Source organism: Micropterus salmoides, unplaced genomic scaffold, assembly GCF_014851395.1.
Source record: "Micropterus salmoides isolate LMB-PRFRI ecotype aquatic unplaced genomic scaffold, ASM1485139v1 Ms_hic_scaffold_23, whole genome shotgun sequence".
Classification (NCBI taxonomy): Eukaryota; Metazoa; Chordata; class Actinopteri; order Centrarchiformes; family Centrarchidae; genus Micropterus; species Micropterus salmoides.
In genome coordinates this window covers 22,439,510-22,466,266 of record NW_024041484.1, presented here as the reverse complement: position 1 = coordinate 22,466,266, position 26,757 = coordinate 22,439,510, and the positions used below count along the sequence as shown (strand labels likewise).

The window sequence follows — 26,757 nt, the reverse complement described above, 5'->3', positions numbered from 1 at the left end:
AGACAGCCTTCAAACATGCAGATTTGTCAAATCTATTTCGAATCTTGTGTCTGACTATATACACCTTACCTTGAAACTCAGAGCATCATGGATAACAGCTGATGAAGACACTCACCTTTTCCAGTAGGACCACCAAATCTAGCATGTAGCCCCACACATCCCCTTTCCTTTCTGGATGCTTTCAAATTCATAAAAGTGATTTTATGAGGGGGAATAAAACCCAAAGAGCAAAACCAGAAGAGATAAACATCTATGAAAAAATAAAACTCTTGAGCTGCAGACATATTCTTGAATTACAGGCCACATGTTGACAATAATAGAGGGGTAATATTATCTATCCATGGGTAGGATTCCTCAGACTGAGGGCAGTTTATTGTATGCCTTGCCTGAACCTCACAATCAATATTTAATAACAGAGTTGGTGGACCGGTGCAGTGATGAAAGGAAAAGAATGCCATAATGTGCCAGACAGCACATAATGTACAGCTATGTGGATATTTGTTGTATGAAGTTTTAAAGACAAAAGATTTAGAGCACTGCACGTTGCAGCTTTGGTTTAAAGAGCTGGTTTAAAGTGAGGGAGTCTGCAGATTTTCATTGAACGTCTGTCTGTTTTTATGTTCTCAAAAAGCAGCCAGTATTGTCCAGTTCTTCCCATTTAAATTTTTTAGCAGTGCAAACACTTTTTTGAGGAATTCTTCAAGTACCACTTTTTATTCAAACACATGTCAAAACCCTCTTTGATATCCGTGAATGAAAGGTGAAAACTTTGACCTTTGACTTCTCTTTCCTCTCTGTCTACTGGGGATGCAGTTGTGACGGTGAGACAGTACGGGGTGTGGATTGGACACAGAGTGGACATACAGTGGACAGGCCTCGCCCAGGACAGCGGACAGTACAGGAAGGAGGACAGCATGGGCCAAAGCCCTGATGAGGGAACACTCACAGGGGCCAATCGCTGTTCCCCGATCAGAGTCAACCCTCCTATTGAAAGCATTAGCCAATTCCAGCGTGAGTTTAGCTTTTATCGCAACAGCCGTGAGAGCCGAGTGAACGTTTTGCATTTCTCAGCTGCACGAAAACGAGTAAACTGGCTTTGTAAATCAATCAGAGTGATAAAAGTTTGGGAAATACTCTCATTTGCTTTCTTGCTGAGTGTAAGATAAGTAAATAGATGCAACTCTCATACCTATACAATTTATACGAAGCTAGAGCCGGTTAGCTTAGCTTACCATAAAGACTGGAAACGGGGGGAAACAGCCAGCCTGGCTCTGTCCAAGGGTAACAAAATCTGCCTGCCTGTACCTCTAAGCTCAATGGTTAGCAAGTTTGCTGGCTCTGTGAGTTTTTTCCCCAATAATGTACTATTCTAAGAACAAAATGCCACGAGTAAACAGAGAACACAGGAAGCAGCTTGCGCCCAGCTGGCTAGTCTGTTATTTACGGTTAGCTCACCAGCTACGATATGCTAGTGACTAGCCCTACCTCACCAAGCTTTAACAAATTTTGCTGTATTGCTTTCTGGTATGACCAGGCCTAAAATCTCAGTAGGGACGCAAATAAGCGTATTTCCCAAAATGTCAAACTATTCCTTTAAGCTAAGAAACAAAAATGCTTTCATCTTTTCTACCCCCAGCTAATGCGTTTCTTACTTTTTACCGGTAAAATTTTGAGCAAGATTCAATATGGAGTCAGCAGGATCCCGGTATTTCTCGACTGTCACGCGGCAACTTGGGCTACACAGTAATATACATACAAACACTTCTATGTATATTTACTATGTTTAGTGAGAACAGCATAGTGAGTTGTCACTGGGGATGGAGTCAACTTTACTATGTGGAGAAAAAACAAATATGTGAACACGTGGGAGGGAAAAGATAGAATGAGAGAGACTATGAAAGAAAGAGAAGAGAAAACGAGAGAATGGCAGGGAGAGGTCGTGAAACAGTACAACATCAGACAGGCACTGGAACATAACAACACAGAGAGAGACAAGTATTAGGAAAAATGGTTTAATATAGGAGACAGAAGCAAAAAACTGCATCACACAAGAACATACGTTTACAAAAATAATCCTGACTGCTTCAGCTACACAGTTAGTTCACAGAGAAGGACAGAGAAACCGGAAAAATCTAAACAGCTAAAAGCAAAAATTTCTAATTAGTTGATCTCTTTATTAAACTAATACATTAATCCACTGAAGGTGACTAAATATTTCTATTCCTTCTTTTTCTATAATTGTCTTATCGTGTAGACGGCACAATACAGAAGTCAAATGAAACTTACCGCTGTTGTATAGACAAACTTGCTAGAACTATTTAAAAAGCAAAAATGAAAGATCTGACACTCACCTACCCTCTGTTTTTGTAAAAACAAAGAAAGAACGAAAGTAAGAAGGAAAGGTAGAAAGAAAGAACAACACTCAAGTGAGGAAAAAGAAGTGAAAGAAATAAAGCCAAAGATCTTCTAGAAAATCTTATATCAAAAGCCAACTTTCTTGATGCCAGCTAGAAATCATACTCGGGGACCAGTCAGGGTCAGGCCACACCACCAGGCCAGACAGCTTTTTTTCTAAGATTTTTTTGTTGTATCCTTTAATCTCCAGTATAAAAAATTCCACTGGTACAAAATGCATAAGTACAATCAGTTGTAGAAATAGGAAAGCCTGCATTTTTTGTACTTTTTAAATCCCATCCAGTGACAGATTTCGAAGTGTTGTCAAACAAACATACATCACGCTTACAGGATCCACTGAAATGCATTGACTTTGGCTTCTCTCAAGACAGAAACTACTGAAAACCTTTTTGAGAATTAAAAATAAACGGGGGGAAAAAAAAATTGGATAATTTCTACAGACAACAAGCTCTTTTTTTTTACGGCACGGAAAGAGAGAACACACAAAACATTTTTCCTCCAAAAACTTGACATAAGCCATAATGCAAAGAAACGACAAGTTCAAAAATTTTTTTTTTCCTTTCAGATTTCATTGTTTGATAAATAGCACTTAAGATAATTAAGAAAGAAGGAAAACAGAGAAGTGAACAGTGACAAGATAGAAAGATTACAACGAGCATCGGCGATGACAGCCCCTGAGGTGAGCCGCTCGACAGAAACTCTGACTCTACGGCCCTCTTGTGCTTCGACATTGAAACAAAGACAGGATGCTTCACACTAGACTGTGCAACGTCAGGCTGCGTGCAACTCCGTGAGATTTGGCAATTCACAACATAGTTTTTTGGACAGTTAAAATGTCTCAAATTGCACAGACAGCCGTGTAAAGTGGCGTGCTGCGAGTGGACTTGAACAGCACGGATTACGCAGCCTCCACACTTAACGAATAAAAGTTATGTGAATTGTGCGAGAGTGAAGTAACGGTGACACAAGTGCAATCGTAGTTCTCGGATGCAAAGATTTTGACACCGCAGACGTGAAACCTGCACACGCGCTGGTCAGAAGACTGGTCCATTAACACTGATTGGACTGGGACTCCTCCTGTCCAGCTTTCATACAGGTAGTTATGGCTGTTTGTGGCACTGCTCATGTACTGCATTTAGGAAGAAGTCTGCTTTCCTCCCTCCATGAGATCAGATAGTTTGGTATTGGGTTTGGTCTTCGAGAGGATAATGAAAGCTGTATTGCCTTCATCTCGGCTGTGGCTGTTGTTTTGCCTGTGCGGACCCGCGGACGTGACCCTTCCTCTCTAACCAACAAGCGCTTTATTTCCCCTGTCGCTATTCCAATAAGACGTCTCTCCACATAGCGCTGTTTCTAATAACCCCGGTTAGCTTGGGAGACAACAACCAGACGGAGAGCGGCATCCTTCAAACGGGCGTCTCGTTTTCTCTCTGCTGCGAGGGACAGACGGCCATTTCAGCCTCTCTGCTCTGGCCGATCGGACGAAATGGCGGAAGAGCTAAACCCAGACCTTGACGAGTGGGACGTTAACTGTACAGAAAAGTGACCTTAGACTTGGCACACGTTACTGACTGACTGACAACATCTTCTATTCTTATAATACTAGCACAACGCTCCCTGGTTAAGGCGACTGGTGAGCTTCTGTAGAAAATAATGCTGCCTTTTTTTTTTTGCAGAGCGTAAACTAGGCTTTCAGGGAGGGGTATCGGGGGCAGTTGAATAGACTGACAACACTGTGCCATGTAAACGGCTTGACTATGAGAATGTCAATAACACACTTTGGCATCTAAACATGATTTTGGCCCATTACACCACAGGACTCACATATGGAGAAGTCTTACAACCACTTAAAAGAACGTCAAAGGATAAGTTCAGCGGCAAAATCAAACAAGTAAAAACTTGCTCCGGACCGTCCCGCCTCTCTCTTTTGACACTCCGACGGCGGCATGTGCTTTTCCCTCAAAAGATCGGGGCTCGTTTTTGAATGAGCGGGTCTTGCCCTGCGCTTACATCATGAAAGCAAGCAAGCTCGCATGAGGTGATACACAAAAGTAATGATCCTCGCCGTCTGAGACAAACTGCGCCGGCTACAACTCAGAAATGTTTTGAACCCAACAAAAGGGATAAGAGGATTTGGAGAAATAAGGCTTCGCGTATGACTCTCACCTCAATTTTCGGCTGAGGAGCGGAACAGTGTGCGAGAAAACAATCAAAACAATACTTACTGAAGCCTGATGTCTGTGTTTGTGTGCGAGATACTAATAGAGAGAGAACAGCAGTGCAAAGATTTGTGGTAAGGCTTTGATGAATAAAACGGCTGTACAATGGCTAAAAATATCAGTGTGTGATTCTTGTGCGAGCGTGTGTTTTTAAAGTGTGTGTGTGCACGCTGGCGGGCGGTAGCTGTTGCTGTAGAGGCTTTCACACTCAGGGGCTCTCATGCACAACAAGAAAGTAAACTGTGAGGTCTGCACGAGAATGTGTGTGTGTGTGTGTGTGTGTCCGTGTGTGCGTGTATATAGATATATATATATATATGACACATGGGCACTTGTTTTTTTTTGTTGTTGTTTTTTTTTGTTTTTTACATCTTTACAAAGAAAAAAAGCAAACATGACATTTTCAGGCAACAAGACCACAGAATAGCAAGTTAACAAACTCTTTTTTAAATCTATATTTTAAATATGAGGGATCCATACAAAACACTTATAATAAAATACCCATGTTATCAAATAATTTCACAAGAAATACACTGACGCGCTAGGCAGGAAGTACCTTCAGAATTTGGCACTAAACTCCACTGATCTTGTCTTTTTTCATTATAAGACATTTTGCTGAACAACAAAACACATCTAAATATTGTTTCCCACGAGAGAAATAAAATAATAATGACATTGATGCTTCACAAGCTGACATTATATATATAGATATATTTATATTTATATATTTTTAGGAATTTTATATAGCTAATTAACCAACAAGAAATTTAGCAAATAGGGACTCCTTAAAAAAAGAAAACAAAGAAAAAAACCCAACAAAGTAACTATTATAGTAATATGAAAGGCTTTGTCTATTGTTCAAGTAAACTGATTTTTTAGTCTTCTCTTGAAAAACATGAGACATTTAAGACCGTTAGACTTGTGATGAAACCACAACTAAACTCACGCACCGACGTTAACGCAGGTTACAGGTATCTTAGTATTTTTTTTCCTCTATACATTTAAACAGTAGAAAATATAGGTCATTTCATCATGTGCATTTAAACCACGGATTGTCTATCTGTGAGTCAGTTCAGCAAAAGGTGACACAAGTAGGTAGCATTTCTCCCACCCGAACAGGGCAAATGTCTTTTTTATTTTTACCTTTAAACTACTCTAGAAAAAAGTGGTTCTATATATAGACTTTGAATGAGAAACAGAGCCACTTAAAATGGCCTTATCAAAAAACTTTACACTGCCTGAAAAATGTAAAAACCATTGGAGAGCTCTGAGAGAGTCTAATATTGATCAGACAGTTTTTACTCAAAACTGTTTGGAAGTAGTCTTATTTCTCAGAGAAACTGGCGCGGACTGCTTCTGGCCCGCGCTCTGTTTTTTACCGGCGCCAGAAGCAAGATGACGCGCCAATTCCTGTGGTGAACTTTCAAGTTTACTTTAAATGAAGAAGAAAAGAAAAGGAAAGAAGAAGAAGAAACAAAAAAAATGCAAGAAAACATACTGAATGGAAATCACTTTGCCACAGGTTGTTGTTTTTTTTTCTCCAAAAATGAACATTTGTTTTCCATAAAAATCTCAGTCTATTTTTGTTTTTCATATGAATGCAGCTTTATCTCTTTTTCACATTGATTCATTTTCTCACCCACCCCTCCCGTATCGCCTCTTTCCCCTTCCGAAACCCTTCCAGAAAACAGATCCAAATGAGGTCACATGCAAAAAAACACAAAAACAAAGGAGGGGAAAAATCATAAAAATCAAAGTCCAAAAAAGCTAAAAGTTCAAAGTTCAAAAGGTCATTAGGAGGAGGCGGAGGAGGAGGAGAACCAGGTTATGATCAGGTGAGCTCGGAAAAGACATCAGAAAAAACAATGACGGGGGAAGAGGAGGACGATGACACTTTTTTTGGTGGGGGATTTTTTTTGTTTTTGTTTTGTTTAAAGTTTTTTTTTTTGGGACGCCACGGAGACATGCTAGGCAAACGATGAGCTAACAGGCATGGAGATGGGTTGTTCTAAAAGGGGGAAAGAAAAAACAGGGGAGAGGAGAGAGTTACACACAGAGAGCCAGAGCACCACACCACTACAGCATTTTTGTAAAATCAGGAGAAACAACAACAACAAACAACAACAAACAAACAACAACAACAACAACAACAACAACAATGCAAACCGGCAGAACAGCAACACCACTCACTGATTTCATTGGCAATTTTTTTGCTTTGATTTTGTTGTTTTTTTAAAATGATATAATGTTATAGGTCTATATTAACAGGCAACAACACACACGCACACACACACACACACACACACACACACACACACACACACACACACACACGTACACAAAAAACAGAGAGCACCCAAAGCGTTATCCATCAGATCCCAGATGGATGTTGTCATTTGGGAGAAAATAGTCATATTTTTTGGAGGGGGACAGAGGTGGGGGGGGGGCCTTATCATCTTTCTTTGTTTTAATCTTTGGGAGGGTGGGGGGCTACAAACAAACAAAAAACGGAAACACTCAAAACAAAAAAAATTAAATAAGTAAAGACGCGAGGAAAAAGGTAGAAATACGACAAGTGAAGAAGTAGTCCCACTACGGATGGAGAGAGGGAGAGAGTGGTGGATTGATGGATGAATGCATGAACAGCCCAGAAAAATGTGTGTGAATGAATAAATGACACAGGGAGGGCGGAGGAGGGGGGGGGTGCAGTTCGAATGGCGGCGAAGTGTGTTGTGATTGTGGTTTCTGCACTGAAAAAACATGAAAAACATCGGAGAACCCAATTCCACGAGACTTCTCCACAAGGGTCTACTTTAATGATGCTGTATACTTTATAGGAGTCCAATAACTTAACGATAGGCAATAAATAAAATCCTTTTTTTTTCATCTGAGGCAGTAAAAATGTTGTATAAAAATAGAACTGCTTTTTTTACAAATAAAATTTACAGGCCTGTGGCTTTCTGTACTTTGAATTATTTTTTTTTTAAATCTTTCAACAAACATCAAGTATTTTCAGTTACCACCATAACCCATAAACTCCTTTATTATTAGAATTATTATTATAGCCTTCATCAAATTCTGGATGTTATTTTTTTTAAATGTTCTACATGCTGTAATATTCCTTTCACAACAAAGACCAATGTGATCTGACCCAGAAAAGTAGTTACTAATTATTTTTTTTCATCTTCTGAGAAATAAAAAACTGTTTTTTATTTTCACATAAATAATAAGACGTAGCTGGAGTGTGTGTGCGTGTGTTTTTTTTCCTTCTTGTGGTGGTGGACTGTAACTGTACGGCAGGCTGACGTCGCCACTGACTATAATGTAAAGAGGCCACTAACGTTTTGCAGCCTTTGCTCCCGGGTTGCCAGCAGGCATAGAGGGGTTTTTGAGAAGCAGCGGCGGCCTGCAACCAACACCGCGGAGGTCAAAGGTCGAATGTGCATATCTGCATGCGCGTCAAAAAAAATGAACCCATCGCCAGGCCTCAGGTTCACAATGAGAGAGAGAGAGGAAAAAAAATGTAAAAATCATCATGGCTCCTTTGTCTTTACCTCGGTTCTGACTGTAACTAGTCCTCAAAAATATATAAATAATCACTGAGAGAGGAAAAAAATCAAATAACTTTTAAACAAACTCTTTAAAAAAGCTACCCAAGATAGCTATTTCCTTCCATTGTTAAAAAAAAAGAAATTGCACAAAGTAATGGCGGTAATGGAAGCGTTCATGTGTGTAAAAAAAAAGAAAAAAAGAAAATTGTAATAAATAATACTTGAAAGCTAACATAAAAATCTTCAAAAAAGCAAGAAAAAAAAACGAAAAATAAAACAAAACAAGGCGTGTGTGTCTCCCTCAGGGTGGTTGTAGGTCGTCTCCCCCTCCCTCCCACATCCCTCCCTTCAACCCCCCCACCCACCCCCCAGTCCCTGTGTAGAGAGGTCGTGGCTCGGTTTGCTGTTGCTTTTTTTTTTGTTTTTTTTGTTCATTTTCATTTTTTCGTGGGGGGACTTACCCTAGCAGTGCTAACATGGGGAGCAGATAGACCCTAGTGCTAAGATCAGTACGGTTTGCTGTCGTTCTTGGAGCGCTTCAGCTGCACCTTCAGCCGCTTCATGCCAATCTGGAAGCCGTTCATGGCCTGGATGGCTGCCTGTGCCGACACTGGATTGTCGTAGCTGACGAAGCCTGCGGGGTGACACCAGAGAAAAGTAGATAGTTGGTGAAGAGAAAGAGATGGATTTAGAAGAATGTGACTACATGGCATACTTTTTCCACTTGGCATTAAACTTGCAGCATGGGAGCTGAAGTGTCTGATACTACCAACTGGTCTGTTATCCTTTAAGCATCAGCCCAAGCCCCATTTGCGGCGTTCTCACTTTGTACTGTATGTAACATACAATTTGTGCCCGGAGCAAAATTAACTTAAAAATCCTTTATCTTGCCAGTCTAACAGACTCTGCTGTTATTTGCTGGATGTAGAATAAAAATGTTATGTTTTGATTGTATGTGACAAATTCATGCATTAATGTACAATGTGCTCAGATCACAAATCTGCCTTTCTCCTACCCTGTGTCAGCAATTTTCTTACGTTGCTAGTGTTTGCCTCATGGACCTGGTATTAAACTAAAAGGTAAAACAGCAAGTAGAAACAGGGTTCAGGAATGTTAAAACTACTAATGTGTATAATGTGTAATAAGTAGGGGGTGGTGATGGAGCAGTGGAATAAGACACATGCCTTTGGTGTGAGAGACCCAGGGTTTAATTCCCCACAGTGACCATCCACCAGTGTGTCCCTGAGCAAGACACTTAACCCCTAGTTGCTCCAGAGGCGTGCGACCTCTGACATATATAGCAATTGTAAGTCGCTTTGGATAAAAGCGTCAGCTAAATGTGATGTAATGTGTTAGTTAGCAAGCAAAGCTAACCAGCATAGCCGTGCTAATGATCCATAATAAATTCCACTTTCTTTCACTCTTAGAAAAGACTAAGGTCATGAACATGTTCTATTTGGCCGAGTCGGAGGTCTGGAGACGGGCTAGTGAACCTGAGCTGGATAAACAGCAGAAAACGCATGAATGGATGGCATAATTAAACCATGATTGAGATAATTATTATTATTGAGTTGTGACAGCATTTCTTAAAAGACCACATCTGCCATGATCCTCACTGTTCCCTGTCTAACATTAAGAATTTTCATTGAAATGTTTTCCAGCCTTTTCTCTTTGTTTTGTGCCATAAAGCAGTGCAGCAGATTTCCCTCCACATCTGTCGCACCATATAAAACACAGGCGGAGACCAACAGTCGCCTACTTAAAGAACCTTGTTTATTTACAGCAACTATACTGTCTCAAAATTAAGGTGTAATAAAAAATTGATGTAAAAAAATACTAAGCGAGGCACCCTCACCATGTTCCTGTGTCTCCAGATCTGATTTATCTGTATTACATTTACATCTACATTAAAATAAAATACACCCCTGGTACACAATAAGAAAAGATTAAACTTTAATGACTCCTGGAGGGAACTGGGTTGTTGCTTCAACAAAATAATTAAAGAATAAAGCCAAGTAAAATGGAATATACATAATAGTAAAACAAATTGGGGGGGGGGGTGTAGTGACACTTCCGATGTGAAGCTTCATGAGTCTGTGAAATAAGGGCAGTAAAATCGTGAGACAAATACTATGAATCTTAAAAAGAAGACAAAAAACCCTGTAAAACCACAGGATCCACTCCAAAAATGTTACACCAACATTTTGACCAGAACTTGACAAAGGCCACTGTTGGTCAGAATACATCAAAATAAAGATTTTGGAGCAGACAGTGAGTTTATATTGTGTTTTATTTTTTTGGCTGTCTCTCTGCAAGCCATGTTTGTGCACACTTCACTTGCTCCCGTAATATCTGCAACCTCTAAAACTGACAGTAAACTCCTCGTCTCGCTTGTCTCACATCCATCCTCGCAATCCATTTTCTGACAAGTACCACTGCTGTCTGTTTGTGTGCTCTTCCCTCTCAGATCCATGCTTGATTTGTTTCCTTTTCCCTTAGCTGCTACACGAGGAATGGAGATGCATTATATTTAGGTTTTGTTGTCAACATGAACAAATGCTATGCAAATGAAAACCTACAGTACCCTTGAAAGTATTTGAAGCTTTTTTCGTGCTACTTTGTTTACATGCCAATCATCTACAATGTTAATACCAGACAGGACGGAGTCACTTGCTGTCCCAGTTCAGGGGTGGATCCCTTTTAAGTCAGGCCAACAAGGCTTGTCCCATTTTAACAGCTTCCATAAATGTGGCTGAGTGATATAATTGCCTGAATATGGAGGACACAACCGGTGTGTCCTTCGCAGCCCTCAATATCTCACAACCCATTTTGCGTCTGTCGTTTGTTTCCTGGAGGATTCAAATGATCCTTGTCACCTCGTCAAGTCTGGAAATATCACAGGGAATTGCAGGAAAATTGTTATTTGGGTTTGAGTGGTCATCAATCACAGGTAGTGGGACTTTTCAGTAAAGCTTTATTTGACGGGTTCCGTAATTAACTAATAAATTGTGTAATTTGGTACAAATTTTTGAGAAGATGGAGACAATGGTGTGAGACATTAATGTGAGTTTAGCTGTACTGAGTTTATACTGAGGAGTTATTGATTTCCAGAGGGATTCACTGCAATTGCAAGAACTCATTTAAACTCAAGGAAATATTCTTGTGTTATTGGAATATTCATTCATGCCTGTGACCAAATTTGACATGTGTGCAGCTGTGACCTGGCGTGCACTGACCAAAAGTAGCTCTGCTGGCAATTAACTGGAATTGAACAGCAACACACATCTGTGAAACAAAGTGTTTTACACAACAGAATAGGCCACTGATAGATGTTAAAAAAGTAAGCCACACAAAAACCTAGCTTTGCTCTTGTTATCTGCCTTGACATGGTTAGTCTACCACTGGCTATTTGAGGACAACTTCTCAGGGGTAGACTTTATAAGTTGATGAGGAGAGCCTGAATTCTTAATTTTTTTGGGCAGGACAGTCTCTTTTCATGTTCATGTCATGTAGGATTCCCAGACAGACTTTGGTTGATGTGAGGGATCCATACTTGTTTGCCTTTTCAGGCACTTTGGAATAGTTTTGTCCCAATATCTGAGTTTTCCAGTTGTAATGACTTCAATGTTGAGGTGAATGCTCTTAACAAGCCGTAAACTGGTTGTTAACAATAATTCCAAAATGACAGGAACATGGAATTCAACTCAGCCTATCCTTCAGAGTATCCAGCCCCTAAAGTGGGACACAGCTAGTAAAAAGAAGAGATAACAGCAGGCATTTGTGTGCGATTCCCTTTTTGGGAGCACAAACCGACGCCCGTGCTGTTGCCGTACCGAAGCACTTGCTAAGGTTCGTCTGTTTGTCGATGAAGACTTTGGCAGAGACCACGTTTCCGAAAGGCATGAACATCTGGAGTATGTCCTGGTCTCCAAACTCCTGGGGCAGGTGGTAGATGAACAGGTTGGCACCTTCGGGACCTGGCGGGACGAGATGCAGAGCAGGTATAAGGTCAGAGTGGTTTTTCATTAAGCAAAACTGCAGGAGAGGGAGGGAGCGCTGCATTGTGGCAACTGGTGCTGTTGTGCTGTCGTCATAGGAACGCAGCTGAAGCACACTGCTTAGCACAATATCGCATGACCTTGAGTTTATTATTGCTTTTAAACAACATTCTGCAATTGTATTGGACATTAAACAAAGATGAGAGCTTTTGGCTTTCGACTAACAAAAGAAGTTCCCTGTTCCCTTGCTTTTGATTAATTCATTCGCTCAGCGGCATGTTGTTTCTCTTAAGAGAGGTCACAGGTCGGCTCTCGTCTACCACACATCCCTATAATCCTACTAGGTCCGATCTCTCAGAATTATTAAATATGCTCTCCACTGATAAATGAAGCTGGGAGGGAGCCTGATATTTGTCTCGTCTTTGTCTCCCCGTGATTTTCCTGGATGGATTGTTAAAGAAAGAAAGCATCTTTACAAATGGATCGTTGGACGCAGAGATAAAAAACGTACAAACAGTGTGTGGCTTAATTCATACTAGACATTTCATCATCTGGTTTGTTTTGCAATGACGCTGATATGTAGGCTGATCAATTTTACATCTTCTCTTCCACTAGATAAGACAATTAACTGTGCAAACATACTAATACAACTAATTCATACCAACTGTACATTCTACATTTTGTGCTACTAAAGTAATGTGAGGTTTCTTCAAAATAAGACTCAACTTAATTGTAAATTGGTAAATGTGTAGTTAATTTTATACCTGAAAAACGGCTTTGGTATTTACATTTACTCATTTGTATGTTTGGAAAACAAATGTCGGTCTTTTAATGTGGAGGTTATACTGATTTAAATTAAAATTCTGAAATCAATCCAGTATGCGTATGAGGTAGAGTTAATATTAATATTTTCAGAAAGAATGAATAAAATACAAGAACAAAATCAACAATACACAACATTTGTGTGTTTTTTCTCTTCATTTCCTTTTACTAGAAGCATTGTCTGAGCTGTACACAGTATTACTTACTTTTTGGGGTCCTGCTCCATTTTTATTCATATTTATTGTATAAATACTCATATTCACAACTACACTCACTGTCTACGGGACGCACTTGAAAGGACTCATTAATGACATTTTACCTCGATATTGCACTACAATGAATTAACATTTCAGGTATCAGACACGATTTTAAATCTCATTTTGTCTATTTGCAGTTCTACAGAGAAAATCCCGTTGGAAACACTGAATGCATGTTTTTGAAAAACTAAACAGTCTGAAACTGAAGGCCCATTGAGCAGCAGTGATGTACAGGCAGATGGCCCCAGGCTACTGACCCTCTTTCTGGCTGCCAGCAGCCCCTTGCTGCTGAAGCAGGGACTGGCTGTAGAGGGTGGGCAGCGCTGCGGCGGCATACTGCTGGATCCCTGAGTAAGCCTGCGTCAGCGCGTCCATGGTGCCTGCCGTCCCGTTGGTAAGCCCTGCGCCGCCCAGGCCTCCATTTAGAGCCGCCATACCTGAGAGCATTTGAGCAACTTTACATAAAACCCAACAATAAAGAAAGAAGAGTGCACTTACTCATTAGCGCTCCCACTGAGGTTGTGTTTTTACCACACATACACACACATACAACTGTTATCAGACGTCACACACACACACACACACACACACACACAGACAGTTCACACAGACTACACACGTGTCACGTCACACACAAAAGACACATCAATACTTTGTTTATGCACGAAACACGACAGCTAACAGGTCAGAACACAGGACACACAAAGTATCAGTTCAAACACAATAAAATGCAGTATGAGCGTAGCTGATGACAGCCAGAGCTGCACACAGGTGTACTCAAAAATCAGAAGCACACAGCGATGCTTGCACACACACAAAAACACCAGAATGATCATGTGAAGGAACACTTTGTAACCCACTGACAGGGACATGGATAGTAATGCAGGGGTCACCTAAAGGGGCACATTTTCCCTGTTGGCCCCCAATTCAATCATTTAAATAGTCCTGTTAGAGCTTTTGTGCATCTTCATTAGCAGGAGGCTTCTTTTACTCCATTAGTGACAGCACTGCTTAATACTAAAAGTGGTTTAAAACAAGGTTTAAAATCTACAATTGATGTCCAGGACCTAAGGAAAACACGCAATCCATTAGCATTTCATGGTATTGTAGTATGCTGCGTTTCTGGAGAAAGAACGATTCTAAAAGGGACTAATCGTGATGACATCTCTGGTTCTACGGCTTCAGTTTTGAATATTTTTTCTTTTATTGTCTATTGTGAGGCCCTCACATTGAAGACCCACGCCTACAAACATCTCTAAAGCCTACAAACACATTGCAATGACAAAAACACTCTTGGCTCTAGCTTCATACTTGATGGACAGATATGAAAGTGGTCTCAGTCTACTCATCAAACTTCTGTTATATTAAACCGAGCGCTGTTTTCAGATACAAAGTATAATATTGTATTTGTTCACATCTCTTGCTGTTCTGTTTCCTTTGTTAGTCTGCCATTTTATCCATTTAATGTTAGTTTTATTCAGTTTTAATGCCTTATGTAAAGAACTTTGTTTCGTATTGCCTTCCACAAATGAAATCCTTGGTGGTGCTTTATTTACGTAAAAAATAATCCCAAATATAAACGTGGTCAGTACAGGACATGCAGGTAGCTGTTTTAAGACACCCTTATAAAATGACGAAGAAAGATATTAAAATATTTATTCGTTTCCACATAATTTGTATTTGTATTGATGTGTGAAATCCCATAATGGTTTGTGAAGTATGAGCTCTAAGCATGGAGAATTATCTTACTATACATTCAGAACAGCGAAGTCAAATATCATCAGCGAGGTGTGATTTCATGTGGTTTTCCAGCCTGTGACGTCTCACTTTAGGGGCGAAGACAAGCACGTGGAAAGGGGTGTGTGGGGAGGGGGGTGAGGGCATCAGGTTTAAAAAGTGAAGGAACGCAGCAGTAACACTCATTAGTTGCTTGTAACAGCTTAATATCACGGCGGAGGGCAACTTGTCTGAGGGGGTCTGACATTGGCTCGGCGTCCTGTCGCCTCACCGTCAGACACAGAGAAATAAATTATCACCGCAGAGCTCTGGATTATAGGTCACTCATTTATTCAGGAATAATTGCACTGGTGACCTTTGCAATTCAATTAAGGCCTAGATGTGTTTAAATGAGGGCGGATGGCGGTGGTGGTGGGTAGGAATGAGGAGGGGGTACAACGAGGAGCAAAGGGGTAGCCGGGACGAAATAGGATGCAAAACCAAAGCGACTCCTGTGCGTGTGTGTGTGTGTGTGTACATGTCTGTGTTTCTGTACCTGTGTGCTCTCAAGTAGACGCGTATATGATTTACACAGCGGATACAGCTACTCCAGCCGAGGAGCGGTAAAGGTCAGAGGAGAATAATGTGGTGGAAGAGGCCGGTAGTACAGGATCTCTGCTGTAATAACAGCGCCGATTAAGATCCCAGCCTCGTCTCCCCAGAGGTCACAGGCAGGACACACGCCGCACAGCTCGGCAAACGCTGGTCGATCACACAGGCTGTGCAGTTGATGCTAACGCAGTGGCCCTACAAATGCTTTTTATCATAAAACTAAACTCACTATATTGCAGTTTCATATTTTATTGGCATGCAAAAGGTAAATTTTTGGCTTGATAATGTGTAATTTATATTTTTTGGCATTAAAAAAAGCAAAATTTAACTTTTTTTTCCATGAAAATGGTCAAATTTAGTTTTCTTGGCATGAAAATTGTCAATTTGTCGTTGGGTTAAGCATTAAGACTGTCACATTTAATTTTTTTGGCATGTAAGTGGCCAGGCGTAGTACTTTTTGGGAAGGAAAATTGTCAAATTTTGTATCTTTTGGCACAAAAATGTACATATTTTGTATGTAAATTGACAGATTTGTGTTGTCTTGCATTAAAAGTTGTCTAATTTTGTAATTTTTTTGGCATGTAAATAATCAAATTATGCAGTTTTGGCATAAAACTGAAAACACTTTTTTGCTGAAACATGCCATTTTTGGCAGGAGAATTATAAAATTTTGTCATGAAAAGGTTCAAATTCAGAATGACATGACAGTACACAATAGTAACTGTCTACAAAATGTTCTTTTTTGCCACCCTCTACATTACATTGATTAATTTAGCTGCCGCTTTTTATCCAAAGACTTACAAATGTCTGAGTTTGCACGGCTCTGCAGCAACTAGGGGTTAAGTGTCTTGCTCAGGGACACATTGGTGGATGTGTCACAGTGGGTATTTAACCCGGGGTCTCTCACACCAAAGGCATGTAGTGTATCCACTGCCCCATCACCACCCACCCTCTAATGTTCAAACCCCTTGTAGAGATGACAGAAAACACAACAATGACACAGCAAAACAACAACAACAATATGAAACAACTACAACATGGTCCCACACACAGAGACAGTCACGTGAGGTGACAGCAGCACGCCAGCTCTGCCGGGATGGCACAGCAGCACTCTTACAGCAAGCATAACCCAGGACACAACCAGGAAGCGGATGGAGAGATGGAGGAATGGGTGGATGAATGCATGAAATATCTGCGGCCAAATGAATTAATGAGGTAGCCGTCGTTGAGAGAGTGAGGACAATTTAAGTTTAAGTGAAGCTGAGACACAGAGAGACAACAGGAAGAACCAAACTCCAAAGTGTAGTAGGTTGGTTTGTAGTTTGTTCAAAAATACACATTCAAATGAATACATGTAAAAAAATTATCTATCATCTTATCTATTATGTTTTCTGCCTTTTTCTTATTTAATTTTTTTGCAAAATATGAACTTTAATGTCTTAAATAAACGATAAATAAATTATAAATAAATAAAATTTGATAGATGAGTGCCCAATTTCATCCTACAAATTACTACGTATGTAAACTTAGTGTATAAAATATATTTCCATGTAGACTATGATACAATTCTGCACAGCCATTGAGATTAGAGTTGGACAACTGCATGGGTTTTATCATACACTCAAGTGTGTTTTTATTTTTAGTACAAACTCTGTTTTACAAGTTTCAATATAATGTAATGAGTTTTAGTGATTCTTTTCTTTAAATTTGTCAACTTTAAAGATTAAATATGAGAAATTGTCTGTTTTAGTAAAAGAAATTGGACTTCAAAAACCCATTTCAGTCAAACTCTAATGATCACCGCATCAGGTAGCTGTAACACGGCGTCTCTCTGCATCGACTAACAGGTTGTGGTAGTGATGTTGCCGTTGGGTGTGGATGGTCGGAAGTGGAGGTGTAGGTGAAGGTGGAGTGGCTGATGGCATGGTGAATACTCACTGTTGATGCTACCTGCTAGTGCATTAATGTTGTTCAGGCCCACAGTTGCGCCTGCCAGGCCCTGCAGGGTGCCCAGAGAGGTCAGAGAGTTCATGGCGCCGGCGTTGGAGCTGGCTGTTGTGCCCGCAGCTGCGGGAAAAAAAGAAGAGAGAGGGAAGGGGAGGAGGGAAGGAAGGTAAAGGAAGGTAAGGAGGGTGGATTGGTGAGGGGAAGATGAATAGAGTGAAAAGAGGAAGGAGGGATAAGGACAGAGGTGAGGAGGGAAAATAGGAGACAAAGAAACAGACTTGTCATACGAGCATTTAACTAATCTCAAGTTTCCTTGTGCAGAGGTGAAGGCTTTCTTATTAAATACATGAGTTTATACAGAAGGTGCCACGTGTACAATTTAACATCAGCAAATTGTCATCATTTTGAAAAATGCACAGTAAAAAACTGAATGAGAAGACTGGCAGCCTGCCCCTACATTCCTACAGCTACGAAGGATGCTTTATAAGTTGGCAGGATATTGGACTTCAAAAGATTTTAATAGAAATTGGTGGAAAGTTGATTCCTGATTACGTTCTGTTGGAGATAAAGCTACCTTTTGCTAGTACTCCTCACTCTGAAAAAGCAAGACAAAAGGTTTGTAGTTCACACCAATTTCAGCCTGAAGAGATTTTCAACTGTTTTGAATGGTACAGTGGGAAGGTAATGTTCAATATCCATAAATCAGTGGTCATGAATTTGACTAAAACATTTTGTCAAAATTGAAACAAAGCACTATAGCAATCATCACGATTAGGGCCTATGTGTTTTTTTGATGCAGATCCGAATCCAGGTGCAGGTTAAATTTGATTGTGAAATTTGATTTTCCATTATTAAAATACATACCGTGCACTCTTTTAATGTTTTCTAGTTCCTAAGATGTGTCTGGTTAGATTTGTTAGGAGATTTGCAGGAAGTGGGTAGTTCCACAAGAGCTAAAGCTTTCTGATGACAAAGAGTAACGTTGGTAGGCTGAAGGAGAAATCACTTCACCATATGTTCACCATTTAAGTAGAGCCAACTTGAATGGACATAACTAGAAATTTCTCCCTGACAAGAAGCATTGGAGTTCAAGGGATTTTTTTGATTTCATTCTTTTATTTATCTATAGTGTGTCTCCGCAGATTCTCTGGTATGCTGATGTTTAAAAATATGACAAGTAGCACCTTTAATTAATCTAACAAGTTTCGCCACCTTGACCCTACATATAAAAACCCCAATGTACATGAAAAGAGCTATACAGTTTGTTTTGGACCAGGTGATATTCACAAAAGCAGGCACATTGGAAGATTGTTACATTCAAGGTGATGCTGTAATTGCATTCAAAAAGCAGACATATGTACAGAAAGGCAAGAGCACAACCAGAAGAGACTTTTTACGCTTGCAAATAATGTTTCAGAAATGTTTATGATTGTAAAATTTTTGGAATTCTTTCTTTTTTTTCCAGGTATATTTAAATTACTTTTCCCTGAGCACAGTTGGTTTTCAATCTGTTGGTCATGTTGTCACTGACACCAAAACACACTATTCAACACAGTAGACACAAACCCACACACACACACATACACCTGGACACACACCGATGTGAAATGTGTGCCATACATGAACTGCTATGTCAGTGGTGGTGGTGGTGGTGGTGGTGGTGGTGGGTGAGATGGCAGGAAGTATGGTGCACAAAGCTCACAACCTCGCTCTGCTTTTTAGACAAGAAAAATTATTTAATCTATTAATTTACCCTTGATCTCATCAAAGCGATGCCAACAAAGCAGGACTGCCGCTGAATATGTTAAGAAATGGTGTGATAAAGGGAGCATTATGTCGGCACATGGTGCAAAACAGAAACGCTGGCCTGTCTCCATGCAGAACTGTCTATATTTATCAAACTGGTGTGACGTTTTCAGTTTCATTGACACATGCAGTATAGCACCACACATTCACACTGAGCAGCTCCACCTGAGTACTATTCAAGGTTGGACTGACATTCAGAGTCAGTCAGAGAGAAAGAGAGAGAGAGAGGCTGGATTAAGAGAGAGGAGGTGAAAATTACGGAGAGAATTAGAGTAAGAGAGACAAGACAAGAGCGGGCATTCACGCCAGTGTGAACCGGCTCGATGGAGACAGGAAGTGGGATGGAAGCGGCGCAAGTGTTAAGGGGGGGGGGGGGTGGGGGGGGCTTTTCATATTCATGCTCTGTTGGGAGTGCGCTCCAAAAGAGACAGCAAAACCATGGCTGCTGGAGCGAGGACGAGCCGACATGAAAGGGGAGAATGATGGAGCAGAAACAGGGAGCTTGTCAAAAGGAGGGCAGCAGCAAAAGACGAGGGCAACGAGAAGGAACACATGGAGAGGAGGAGGAGGAGGAGAGGAGGAGAGAGGCAGTGTGGGGAAAAAAATGAAGAAGAGAATCTGAAGGTGGCGATATTTAACCCGAGCTGAGTTCAGACATCAACCTGGTAGTTTTTAACCCCCCAGTCATGAGCAGAGACAAAACACCAACACATTCAGATGCAAACAAACCCCGTCCGCCGGGAAGCAACAAATCTACTGTCCTGAAGCTTCTACATGGCTCTCTAGAGCTGGCGAGGTTAGGCACAAACACAAAGAAATCACTAAAAACAGAACACAAAAACACACGGATCTGTACCTGACGGAAACATTTAAGCACGGCAACACACATACATGCACACGCGCACACATATACAGTGCGTGTTTCATGGGATGGCATTGTTGTTGAGCCACATGGTGAGGAAGTCAAGGTGTTCAAAGACAGGAGGACACAGGTAGGCAGTGCATCAACAACACAGCATGGTTTCTCTATTGAGATGAAGGTCTGAATAGCGGAGACGGTGGATACACACACCATGGGTGCCGGAAAGAAGGTCAACAACACTGACGAAGATCTGAACAATGAAGATGGTCATGTTTCGGCAACGATGATTGGTTGATGGTTTCAGTGATGGCGGTGAAGTGCCGGGATCATGGGGCGACAACATTGGTAATGGTAACGGTGCAGAGCGGAGGACGTAGGCAGGCGTTGGCCCCCCCCGGCGTCGGACCCCCCAACCTGAGTGGCTACGGTGTTACCTGGGCTGGCCAACGCTCCCAGGGAGGCGGCGTTGGAGGACAGGGGGTTTGCGGTGGAGGGACTGGCTGAGTTTTGGGCCGCCGCCGCCGCCGCTGCTAAAGTGGCCAGGTTCTGCAACTGCAGAGCACTCATACCTGGAGAGAGGAGCCAGAGAGGGTGGTGTCAAACCTGGGGAGCGAGGCTGAGGCGTGGCTAGGTCGCCTGGCTGGACCGGGACAGTGTACCAGAGGACAGTCCTGAACACGATTTAGCTTCGTGTGTGTGTGGATGTACTGTGCTGAAATAATCCTCGTCTTTCTGCTCTACCTTTAGACAACTTTAACGTATCTTTGCCACTGTGAAGATCCTGTTGTGTGTGAAGGCAAACACTGCAGCAGCTAATAAGTCCAAAACGTGTTTAAATCAGTAAAAGAAGACTTTGTAGTGTTTGAGTTTGGTGCTCTGGAGGCAGAAATAATCTCACTGATTTAGTTAAACTTATATTATCTAAGCAGGAAAGCTCAGTAGAGAAGACTCGGAAAAAAATACAGGAGGAAATTAACCCTCCTACTCTAGTTATGCAGGCTTTTTTCGCCAATTATATCATTTCAGATTCAACGAGAGCTTCTTCTTTGCTCAGAGAAATTGTGCTTTTATAAACAAAAGTGTAATTGCTCAATAAAACTCTACATATATATAATACTGGGTCATGATTACTGCCTGACAGGCTGATGATACTTTTGAAATTTAAGAGTATGATGGCTATGCCTCCTGTCGGTATCAGTCAAGTCCTGCTCACAACGGCACGTTATTGAGACTTTTAGCATTTCACTAAATATTAAACTGTGCCCCATTCAGCAGACATATTGTAGTTCAGGAAACCTGCAGGCTGAACTCTCCTCATTGTTAATCTGCTTGCTGGCATTAGCATACAGGCCTGTACTTAAGCATAATTAATGACTACATGCCAACACCCCAATGATAGCGAAGCAAAGGCTATAAAACACCTTCTGTGAGTACAACTCAACCTTTCACCTTACTCCATGAATATGTGTGTGTTAATGCAAGTGTGTGAGCGTGTGAACATTACGAGGCATCAGAGTAAAACCTCATAAAGCAAACAGAATCAGTCACCAGAGCCGAAGCTGTTCTTACCACGGAGAAGCTTCCTCTGACTCATGCGCTTGTTAGGTTAAAAGTTAAAGGGTGGACACTGTCAATGTGAGGTGTATGTGTCGTATATACAGTCTGGATGTATATACAGTACCATGGAAATACACACACACGCACACACACACACACACTCTCTCTCTCTCTCTCACAAACACACACACACACAAATAGACACACACAAACAAGACACCATGAAGAAGATCCATCTTGTTTTGACACCGTGGTGAATGGTTTGAGGTTGTAACATCCAAACAGAGATTTCCTTCACCCAGACAACCAAACTGAACGCAGCCAATGACAACAGATGGCTGGATTTATTACTGGGATTCACAGTTCTGATTGGTTAATTAAATATGAAAAAAAAAGAAGGCCACTGCCAGTTTTTGAATGCACATGACAAGAGTGCGTGTGAGTGGAAAAACAAAGTTAAACGCGTGTGTGCCTGCAGTAATGAGCGTGTATATTTGTATGAACCACTTTTTTTTTTTTTTTTACTTATCTGTGGTTACTTACAAGTGCATGGAAGCCAAAACCAATCTTGTTTTCAAAGTGATTTTCTCCAATTTTCTGTGATACATCAAAAGCGAAAATGGATTTCTATTTCTACGCAAGGTGGGAATAAAACAGCGGTCGCTGTCATTCTTTCCATCACAATCTGTAAATGCACGCTCAAATCTCGCACTAATTCAGGCAGTGTTTTTTTGTTTTTTTTAAAGGTAGAAAATGCTCCACATGAGCAAGACGAGAAGCAGTTTCAGTGCTGCTGCTTCGTGGAGACTCATTCTCGACACAGTGTGTTTACAATGCAAACAAATATTAACTGCAGAGCTCTGTAGAGCCATTGTGCTGTTCACTTCCTTCACCTCACCTTGGCTGCTTTTTTCTCTTCTTTTTGCATTAACTTTTGTTTCTTTCATTCCTGTTTTCCTTTTCCTTTATTTCTTTCCCTTTCCTCTTCATTTGTGTGTTCCTTTCTGCCTCATCACTCCACTTTTTCTATTTCCTTCACTCACCCTTTCTTTCCTTTCATCTCCTTTTTTAATCCTGCCTGCCCTTCCTATTCCCATATTTCTTCATCTTTCCATTCCTGTCCAGCATTTTTAATCGTCTTTCTCTCGTCCAATTCCTCCTATATCTTTTCAATTGCTTTGCTCTTCCTTTCCTGCCATTTTTGTGTCCCTACCTGTACATTTCTACCATTTCCCCCTCAATTTCCTTCACTGTCTTTTCCCTCCTTTATGTTTCACTTCCCTGTTTTCCCTTTTTCCTTTCCTGCCTTCCTATTTCCTATACCCATGTCTTTCCTATCTTTGTTCTTCCTGCTCTTCTTTTTGCTTTGCCCTTCTTTTTCTTCTCTTTTACATTTAGTTTTGTTAACCTCTGGGACTTCCTTTTCCTTTCCCTTCTTTCTGTCCATTCCTTCCTTGCCCCTTTACTACCTCCCCTTTCTTTCTATTTAACCCTCTTTTACCTTTGTTTTCCTATCCTCCCTTCCAATTCCCAATTTCATAATTGCCCTTTTCCCTCCTTTTTTTTTTTTATCGTATCCCGACTTCTATCTTTTCCTTACCTCATTTCGCCCTGGCCTTCTATTTTGCCAGTACCTTTGTTCTTTTTTCTTCCTCCCACAGCACCTCTTTCTGTCTCTCTCTTTCCATGTTATGCCGTTTTCCCCAAAGCAGCTCTACACCAATTCTTACTTGCATTTGTCAAAGGTTATCTCCCTCATTGACCATACATTTGGAAGACAGTTATAAGGAGAAAAGGAGCAGGCAGGAGATAAAAATAAGTGGGTTAGAGGGGAGTAAAGTAGAGATGAAGCCGTACAGAGAGAGAAAGAGAGAGAAGGCAAAGAAAGAGACAGTATGAGACAAATACAATCTAATTCCCACATCAGAGTTGGAGTATCCGGGCTGTGCAGATGGTACGTGAGTGTGTGAGCGACTGTGAGTACATATGTGTGCAATGAAGAAAGTGTGTGTGTGTGCTCCATACAGCCTGTATGGCAGAGCTGGGCTGCACCAGGCTGGCGTTGGCTGCGTCTAATTGAATGCTCATTGGTGTAATTGAAGCCTCTCAGCTCTGCAGCTCCTCATGTTAAAGACTGGGACCAGATGTCATTCAGCTGTGTCACATCTCCTGCCAATCACTAATGCTCACTCCCTCTCTCTCTCTCTATCTGTCGCAGATGGAGGACCAACAGATCTCCAGATTCAGACACCGTTACTCACCCATGGTTCCAAATCCCAGAGCCTATTTATCTGTGCGAGTGTGTATTTGTAAGGAAATGTGTGTCTGAGCTCAACAGCAGAGTGGGCAAAAATGTAAATCAGCCACAGGGAAATTGCAAGGCATTGTAACTCAAGGGAACACGACAGAAAACTGGAGGATACAAGACAGGGCTCGCCACTTTAAACTTGGCAATTTCTTTATCCTGTTCCCCCCCGGTGTCAACTGACTAAACAGCGTACAATTAAGACCTGACACCTTACTGAGAAACTCACAGAAGGATAGAAGAAGAAGAGAGAAGGAGGGTAGAATAGACAGAGTGTGAAGGCTGGAGGGAGGCGTAAAGGTGAGATGAAGAAACCGTGATTTAAGAGGGTGGGAGGTGCAAGAGCGCCTGCAAAAAGAGGCTTAAAATAAATAGAAGAGAGTGGTGAGAAAGAGGAGAAGACTTTAATGGAAAGAGAGAAGTTAGAGATGATGAGAAGCAAGTATTCACGAGTCCCTGAAAGTCTTAAATAACCTAAATTTAAAGCCCCAAAAATTATATTTCTTAAAGACAGAGATTTTATCTTGTTCAACATTTAATAGGAGGCTTCTTGGCACGCTCAAGGCTTAGATTAATACAGAACTGGGTTAATACAATATGCTTTTTTTTTATTGTATCAGCTTCACTTACGAGAATTGGACAGTCTCTTACCACTTTATTTCCTATTTCCTTGTTTCCCCTTTCTTATTCAACCCATTTAGAGTTTATAAACTTTCACTGGCTACATTCATTCACATTCATTTCTTTATTCTCTTCTTTAAATTGGCTTAAAACTAAATTCTTGTGGCATTAAAATGGCTATAAAAGACTTAAATATGCTTTGAACCTGCAGATGCTCTTGAAAGGAAATATAGAGGTCCAGATGACAGATCACATAAACCCTCCACAGTAGCAGAGCAGTAGATGGCGCCAGCCTGCAGTGCATTGTATTCACCAAAGGAGCACACTTTTAAACATTTTTCTCCGTTCTCTCCCACTCCCATTTTCTTTTTCTTCCCTCCTTTCTGTGATTCATCCATCCCTACAAAGCCGCGGTTCTACTGTTACACGCCCAGGGCACAACTCTTGTCTGGCCTCATTAAAAGATCAAGACAATTCTTAGCAACAGTTAATAAATCTTCAGGGCAAAGAGCTCTCTTTACTCCACCACGCGAGTTCATCTGTTATGCTCTTTGGTCGTCTTTTAGAAGTCTCTGAAAAAAACATAACACAGAGGCGCAACAAAGAGTCCATTGCTGTCATATATCGTGGTTTCAGGGGAGCTTATCAATGGATTTTTGACTCACCGGCCATCTGCTGGATCCCGCTGAAGGCTCCTAGGTTACCGGAGGAGGTTGCCTGCTGAAGCAACTGATGGCAAGAAACAGAGAAAGAAAGAGAGAGGAGGGGAGACGAGACAGAGGAAAAAGAAGAGGGAGAAACAAAGTGAGCTGGGTGGACACCGAAAGCTTAATACATGTCTATACAAAGCTACAATGAGAAGCTAAACTCGTAATGAGCGGGGTTAGCAATGTGGTTTTTGCCTCAATGCTCGATGAGTAAATGAGCTGCTAATATAGTTTGATCTCTCCTCTAAGCGAACTCTGTTTGTATTCCACTATGATTCTTCCAGACAAGTTGAGCATGAAAGCTCTAATCTAGCCGACTAATTAGATTCCAAAACAAAAGTGGAATACTGATGCTGTCAAAAACTCATCCTTCAAAGACTTGAATTAACAGCAAATTAACATCTTGTTTCCATTGTGTGATTTTTTTTTCTTCCAGAATAGAGTTTAATCTTTTCAAAAGACTGAGAAAGAGGATTTAAAAAGAGCAGAAAAATCTGGGAGCCAAATTCAGGAAAACGCTTCTTATCTCAATTTTTCCCCCCTCCAAAATAAATCAATATCCAGAAAAGGAGAAATGTTTGTCTGAGCTCTGTTTTTCCTCGTTGAAAAGACAGGTGCTAATTGCACTCGCAAACAATTTGAGAATCGAATCCCAGACATTTGAGATGTGGATTTTAAGGGGAAGTTTTTTGGGGTTGCTAATTTAGAAACTGAAGAGAAATGACTCAAGGGTTAGTGCCCAAACTTTTTACAAGAGGAAATCTGAGTATTTGCCTCTGAAAAGGCAAAGGACTGCAGAGACAAAAGGAGGCAATGAGGTTTCTGAACCCTAATTTAGAACAACAACAAAAAAAAGACCCAATCAAACAAATCAACCGATGAGAATCTCAGATGCTGTGCAGCCGAGCTTCTACTGCAAGATTTCTCAAATTGGGGATCAGTGGACTCCCCAGGGGCTTCACACTGTCCCCAGCCAAAGAACCTTTTGTTTAATCCCCAAAAAGACATGAGAATTTACCAGAATTAGTGAATACATTGGAAGAATTATTTTAGAAACAAGCTTTACTCTCAACTATTGTTTCCACTGTCGCTGTCTTGTGAAAACCCTGTCCCACATTTTTCTGTTAATCTAATGGGTTTTTTAATGTTTTATTTAGCTTAAGAAGTAGGAGAGCGTTGTCAGCCAGTAAACAAAACGCTTAATCCTTCAGTTTAGGTCAACATTTAAAAAAGACAAAATTTGGAGACACAGCATATGGTTTTCACTGGACAACGGCAACACGCAGCATAAGACAGAAGTCCAGAGTGGACATTGATAAGGCAACCCGGTGTCCTAGAATTTATGTTTATACACTGTATTAC

General features: G+C 41.0%; 1 protein-coding gene across 15 annotated transcripts in view; it reads right to left on the bottom strand.

The window, feature by feature from the left end:
* Positions 1-1,996: 1,996 nt before the first annotated feature.
* celf2 (cugbp, Elav-like family member 2) overlaps positions 1,997-26,757 on the bottom strand; it is a 510,925-nt gene continuing 486,164 nt past the window's right edge. For 7 of the 15 annotated variants that reach the window (XM_038738416.1, XM_038738417.1, XM_038738411.1 and 4 more), the window contains 6 exons: positions 25,354-25,417; positions 20,640-20,774; positions 17,529-17,657; positions 13,520-13,699; positions 12,019-12,162; positions 1,997-8,819 (listed from right to left, as the gene is read on the bottom strand). In XM_038738416.1, coding sequence (XP_038594344.1) covers positions 8,692-8,819; positions 12,019-12,162; positions 13,520-13,699; positions 17,529-17,657; positions 20,640-20,774; positions 25,354-25,417 — 780 coding nt within the window. In that variant the 3' untranslated portion in view covers positions 1,997-8,691. The remainder of the gene's footprint in view (positions 8,820-12,018; positions 12,163-13,519; positions 13,700-17,528; positions 17,658-20,639; positions 20,775-25,353; positions 25,418-26,757) is intronic. The other 8 variants (XM_038738415.1, XM_038738421.1, XM_038738420.1 and 5 more) reach the window with 4 other exon arrangements.